The 6,723-nt window shown below is 29.8% G+C and overlaps 1 protein-coding gene across 2 annotated transcripts in view; it reads right to left on the reverse strand.

Moving 5' to 3' along the window:
* LOC106464220 (cyclin-D1-binding protein 1 homolog) overlaps nt 1–5,931 on the reverse strand; it is a 16,844-nt gene extending 10,913 nt beyond the window's left edge. Inside the window, exons 1-4 of one of the 2 annotated variants that reach the window (XM_013924348.2) lie at nt 5,767–5,931; nt 3,028–3,090; nt 1,724–1,885; nt 105–192 (exon numbers count right to left, since the gene is read on the reverse strand). In XM_013924348.2, coding sequence (XP_013779802.1) covers nt 105–192; nt 1,724–1,885; nt 3,028–3,090; nt 5,767–5,836 — 383 coding nt within the window. In that variant the 5' untranslated portion in view covers nt 5,837–5,931. Of the gene's footprint in view, nt 1–104; nt 193–1,723; nt 1,886–3,027; nt 3,091–5,447; nt 5,467–5,766 lie in introns of those variants that run through there. The other variant, XM_022391925.1, reaches the window with a different exon arrangement.
* Nucleotides 5,932–6,723: the final 792 nt, after the last annotated feature.

The following is a 6,723-nucleotide window of genomic DNA, read 5'->3' on the forward strand; positions in this document are numbered from 1 at the left end:
CTTGTTTACTATAATAATTATTATTATATATATATATATATATATATACACACACAATGACAATAATTATAACACACTAAGGTAATTTTTGTTAACTTTCTCACCTTTCATTTTTAGCCTCAACACAGAGGTCTCGAACTGCCTTCAGTATATTCAAAACACAAAGACGCAGATCTTTGTGCAACGTCAACCCTTGAGGAGAATTTAGTAATATTTTCATTTACTAATTTTTCTTCACACCAAGAAATATGTTGTATCGTGTATTTTAAATCAGCTAATACACAGTTTTCAATTCGTGGTTTAAGGTCTACATTTTATTCAATTATCCAATGTTTACTAATAATGATCTTTAAAGAATAATAAGCCTTTGATAAAAGTTCTTTTTCAACATAATTACTTGAATAAAGTAAGAAAAAACAAATTTAAGGAGAAAATAAAAAATAAATATTCTGGTGATGAAGTGATTGTACATTTACATCTTTTAATCCTTTAATTTCAACTGAAGTTTCCAAGCAAATAATTGAGGGTTCACATTCCATATAACACAATTTAATGTTATTATATATATATAAAATCAGCAAAAGAGACACAGACCAAAAGAAATTTATTTTTGGCAACATTTTTCCAGTTATTCTTAGAACTGGTGCATGCAAGAAAACTGCTGTCTGACAGAATGAGTGTTGATGTTTTGTTGTTAAAATTTAAGTGGTTAAGAAGTTCAAGACAACTGACAGAATGTCAATTCTGAAGTACAAGTCAACAGTTCTGGTATTACCACTAATCGGACAATTAGAATGGAAGGATACTGATATTTGTAACTAAGAAGAAAACTACTAAATTTCATAAACTGAAATAAGGGTCATGCTTTAAACATTTTACCATGGATTTTAGTCATATTTTGTCTATCTCACAAGTAGTAAGGAACCCCTTTATTATCACCTAAATCATTGTTCTCAGTCTTACTTGTGGCTGAATATAATGTAAACTTAAATAGCTTCAGTTTTAATGATAACTATTACTACAAAATAAAAAGAATACTACTATCTTTCTATAGGCTATATTGAGCTTTAGATGTTCCAATACAATGATGTTTAATATGCATATTTGTAATTAACAAGAAAATGACTAAATTTCATGAGCTGAAATATCATTTTTTAAATACTTGTATACAGAAATGATGGAAGAGCAGAAGAAAATTTCTTATAAGCCAATGAAATGCATTCTGAAACTATCAGTTATCAAGTTGTTGCATGGGGGGGCTAGTTCACAAAGTGTTAGCAATTCAAGAATAGCTTCTACAAATGTTTTGTTGAAATGTATGAAATATCTTAGAATAATAAAAATGAGTAATATATTTTAGCCTGCAATCAATATGCACATCTCACACCATTTTGTTACATTGAAACTGTATGCAAAATATCTAAAAGTGATAAATACTAAATCTTTCAACATTCCACTCAAATGTAATTATACTACTAAGAAAAAAAAAAGCTTCTGTCAGACTTTTGTTTCTTTTTACTTAGTAAAGCCCTTTTTCTTTCAGCATTGAAGATTTTATTTCTTTGATGAAGTGTAAATAATAGATGTTGCTGTTATCAACATAATTAAAGTCAGCGAGAAAAACACCTCTCGTTAAACTTGCCTCAGAGCAGCAATTGCCACTAAATTCACTTAACCAATTAGCAATCAATTAAGAATTAAATGTACCAGAGAATAAACAAACCTTGGCTTTTTGGCAGGCCATGAAATGCTGATAACAGAGCAATACATGATGATTCCAGGCTGTTCACAAGGCTCTGAGTTTCTGGTACTGAAGGCAAAGGGGGCTGACTAAAGGCCACACAGAGCTTTGTACATTCCTGGGAAACCATTTTTCCTGTTCCACCTCAAACATAAATCACTTTAAATAAAATTTTATGCCTAAACTATTAGAAAATTAGGACAAAACTAAATATTCATATATACTAGATTATAAATTTTACAGAAATGTCAACTAACCAAACAACCCCCATGCTTTATACTACATAATGCTTTATTGGTACAAAACAATTCATCTCCATTGGGTTGCAATTTCAATCTATATTTGTGCATGAGTAAATGATGCTCTTTACAAATACAGTAATTCAAAATGAATGTAAAAATTTGTATATATTTAGATTTTTGACAACAACTAAACAAATTACATACAAAATTAATCATAACTTTTATTGTCTTCATTGTGTGTATCATTTATATTCTTTATAAGCTTTAATGCTACCTACATTTTTTCATTAGTAATAATCTGTAACATTTGATATTCTTTATTTTTTCATAGGGCTTTGCTTGCTGTTTTATTTTACGTATAATTGGATTTCACGTATCATGAAGTACATAAAATCGAAATTTTACTGTAAATATTTTCAAGGCAACAAATGTGATGATACATGAGAGTAAAGATCATTTTAAGTATCACATACTTAGTTCATTTTAAGAAAGACATGTATATTATAACTACTATGTCTTCTTACTCATTCTTCACTAGATTAGGTATTACATACTGTAAACATTTTAAGAATACATCTTGCAAACAGTTTTTTATTTTTAGAGTATCTTATTTACATTGCTCAAGTGAACAGTCTTTTTCAAATATGTATATTATATATTCAGCATTTTAACTTTTGTGAAAAAATTCAGTGGCACCTTCATCTACATTAAAACAAGTTTGTACCACCTGCATATCCTATACATCACTTAAAAAATATCATAGAATTTTAAAAATCATTTTCCAAAAGAAGTAGGCTATAACAAAAAATTTAGAGATTACAATAGACATCCACACAAGTCTGCCAAATATGGTAACCACAGCTGCTACGAGCACAGTGAATTTTGTAAATTCTTATGGTAAAATTTTAAGACAATCATTCTAGAACAAATTGTAAGAAGTTTTCATAATATAGTTTAAAATATTTAATAATTTACCTTTATTCTGTATTTCTTAAAAATTAAGGGTAAAATTGTTAAATGAACATTAATAAAAATCACACTTACTTAAACAAGTCCAGAATTCTTCTTTACTGAAATTGTCTGCTCTTCTTGATGGTGTGGCATCATCTGTTAAGTTAATACAACATTCATCAGTCTCATTACATGAACATAGTCACAAGCATACCTCAACGTTCTGATAATACACCTATTAAGCAAAAGAAAACTAGAACCACATCACACCATTACAGTGCCACAATTCATTAGTGTTGGATGATTCAATTGATTATAATCAATATAATGAATTATTTATGAACAGCTGTTACATTTATTATTATAACATAAATTAATCAAAATTATGATTAGATTGACTGTCACAAAAACAGTCAAGTAATCAAAATTAGGGTTTCTAATTACTATTTTCATTTATTCAAAGTATTCAAGTAATCAAACTATTTACAACCAAACTTGCTCATCCTGTCTTTGTTATGGAAAAACTACTAAGGCTATCTCTGATTGTCACTAACTTTGAGCTGCTGACTAGTAAGAATTAAACTGGCTGGCAGCATCTGCCACCAACCTTTTTTTTGTTGAACAGCGGGCCAGATGGATAGCAGTTTATTAGTAGCACCCACCACCAACTTTTTTGTTTTTGTTTGTTGCTATTGAACTGCTGACTAGAAGGATGGTAACTTGCTAGCAACACTTGCTGGCAATTTTTGAAGAACACTGTAGTTAATTAATGGAGCCCTCAATTAATTATTAGTAAATCTCACTAATAGTCCAGCTCTACAAATCATGCACATCATTGTAAAACATTTGTATTAATTTAAGTATACCATCTCTTTTAGACTATTTTAAATTATTGCATAAAAACTCAATGTCATCTTTCTTTCTTTCTCTCTCATATATATATATATATATAAGCAATAAAATCTTGCTTGTCATGCAAATGGAAACTTAATATCGTATAAAATACAGAAAACAATTAAGAGATATTAGTCTCAAATAACAAGAGTTAAGTTACTTAGTTGTTGTTAATTTTGAAAGTCTCAATTAATATACAGTTTGAGAGCCTGAACATCTTGAGAGTTAAATTTATTGTAAATTTAGAGTCACTGTAAGCCTCTTTAAAAATAAATTACATTATACACAACCTCATTAACCTCTGAAGAAGTAGGTTCACAAGTACCAACACTGTGTAAATAATACAATAATATCAACCTCAAAGTTCCAAATCTATATGCATTTTGTTAGAGAAATTTAAACATTAAAAATGCATACTGGCTATTAGTTCAACACAATTTCTTTTTATGCTTGTTGTATGACACTTGGCTGGATATTTACATTCAATAACTAGCTTGAGTCCAATTTGCAGTAGAATTGTGAAACTTTTTTAACTGTTGTACAAGATAGATATTATAGTAGAGAAATATTTTTCTTAATAAAATCAACCGAAGTAAGAGTGAAACATATAAATAAATCTTAATGTGGGTTATTAAAACACTATCACTGTATATGTTTAGAGGCTTCTTTGTTAGGTGGATCACTTAAAGCTATCAAATCATGTTTAAAGTGACAAAATACACCCAATTCCTGATCTTAAAAGGTCCTAAATTTGCCCCCCAAAATCAGAGCACCAAAATGGCCATTGATACAAGAACCTTTATACTTAAGATAGTCAAAATCTAATGTTGCAAAACACCCAATAGTTCACACTTCCTGATAAATAAAAATGAACAATTATAGCCTATAATTAAGTCAACCGAACTGAATGAAGTTTGTTATTCTGCATATTCATAAATGCTGTAGCAATACCTCATCAGGGAACATAGATACATGTAGAAGTCAAAATAGTGAACTTGCTCCAAACTTCAGTATTTTTGTCCTCCAATGGTTTTAGAGTTTTTGATGGTTGAGGAATTTTGGGGGTTAATTTATTAGTCTCTTTGTCAGAGTCCCTATTGCAGTGGTGTAGACAGGCAGGAAATTTTGGGTTAGCCTAGAGTTATGACAGACAAGTAGGAGGTGTTACATATGACATATCTGAATATGGGCACCATTAAGAAGACAATGATTACATGGGCCTGGGTGCTGATTAATCAGACCACTGGCTGTCCTGACCCATCTGTGACTATGCCACTTACCTGTAGAAGATGCTATTTTAAATTTTGTTTCAAATATATATATATATATGAAATTGGTCGATTTGTTTAGCAATGAAAAAAAGCTTTCTTTATACTTTATTGTAATTGAAAAATAAAATTACAAATGGTGGAAAGTTTTAAAGAATAAAACTCTAACTACAACTTATTAAATCTAATCTAAAAGTAACTGAGTAAAGTGTACCTAACTACTGTTTTTTAAACGATTGGAAAATCATTAATAATAATATGCTCCATGAAGTGTGTAGAGATAGTATGGAAATTGCAGATACGTTAGCTTTAAATAAGCAATTCAACAATTTTACAAAAATGTTTTCCTACCTCACTAACACTATGAAGTAATTTGGTATAATTATTACAAAAACGTACGTCACAGTACCAACCATTTCATCTTTCGATCTGAGTACAAACTAAGAAAACGCAATTTTGACGGAATTTAGTTCGGAACAGCCCAACGAACTGAGAATAACCTTGTTCTAATCACTAAATTCTAACTTAAAATATATGTTATTATTGTTAAGCCTTTTTAAAACACGTGCATTGTACGGAAACGAAAAATCATTACATGGCCAGTACTTGCTTTGACATTCTTCAACTAAATAAAGAACCTTAAAAATTAATAAGTAATATGAGTTTGTACCTTGTAACTGAGTCAAAACTACTTCCAACGTATCAATTATTATTTGTAAAACTTCAGAACGACTGGCCATTCCTATACTACGGATTTTGGAAACGTTTGTTACAAAACACAGAGGTACTCGATTGCTCGTTCCCCAGGTAGTACCGTACAGCTAGTAAACCACAGTAACAATAAAATCAAATATATAAAGACCATTTATTTTGTATTCCAATTCCATTTCATATATCTTAAAGAAAAAAAAATATTTGTAATTTTTACGCTATTACTTAAAATGCTTTATTTCTAACAATAACAAGAAATAAGTGCAAAAAATAACGAATGTAGGCAAATAAATGTTATGTATTATTTTTGTTCCATCGCCTGACTTTAAAAATTGTACGTGAAATTTTATTTAGTTTTAATTATTTCATAAACGTTACAAATTCCACGGGTATTGAAATCCTATTTTTAGCATCATAATCCTGTAGACTTACTACTGAGCCAGAGGGGGCTATAAATATCCTACGTGTTTCTGACTTCTTGTATTAATATAGTATTATTCTGGATTTATCATTTACTTCTGAGTGTGTGCATGTAGGCAAGAAAATTGTTAGGTTGATATCGTTCAAGCTTCCTTTATTACTTGTCATTTTATTGCTGCACTGTGTTCTATCGTTATGCTGGTTCTTTTGGATTATTTGATAAAAATAATGCGAGATTTAGTCCGCTTAACAACAATGAATTAATTTATTTCCTCTATAACGTTTGCTACAATCTATGTTCAATTTTCCACAATTGTAGGCCTAAGTTCACAAACAACGTTTTTACTTTCAATAGAAATTGCGATACTTAATATTGTTGCGTCAGCGAGTCACATGACCACTGTGACACCACGTTTCTAGAACTATCCTGTACTTTGGCGAATGCTCTAGTAATTACTAGATATAGGGTAGGCTGGTATATAAAAGAGGGGAATGT

The sequence above is a fragment of the Limulus polyphemus genome, unplaced genomic scaffold (genome assembly GCF_000517525.1).
Source record: "Limulus polyphemus unplaced genomic scaffold, Limulus_polyphemus-2.1.2 Scaffold1589, whole genome shotgun sequence".
NCBI classification, from domain to species: domain Eukaryota; kingdom Metazoa; phylum Arthropoda; class Merostomata; order Xiphosura; family Limulidae; genus Limulus; species Limulus polyphemus.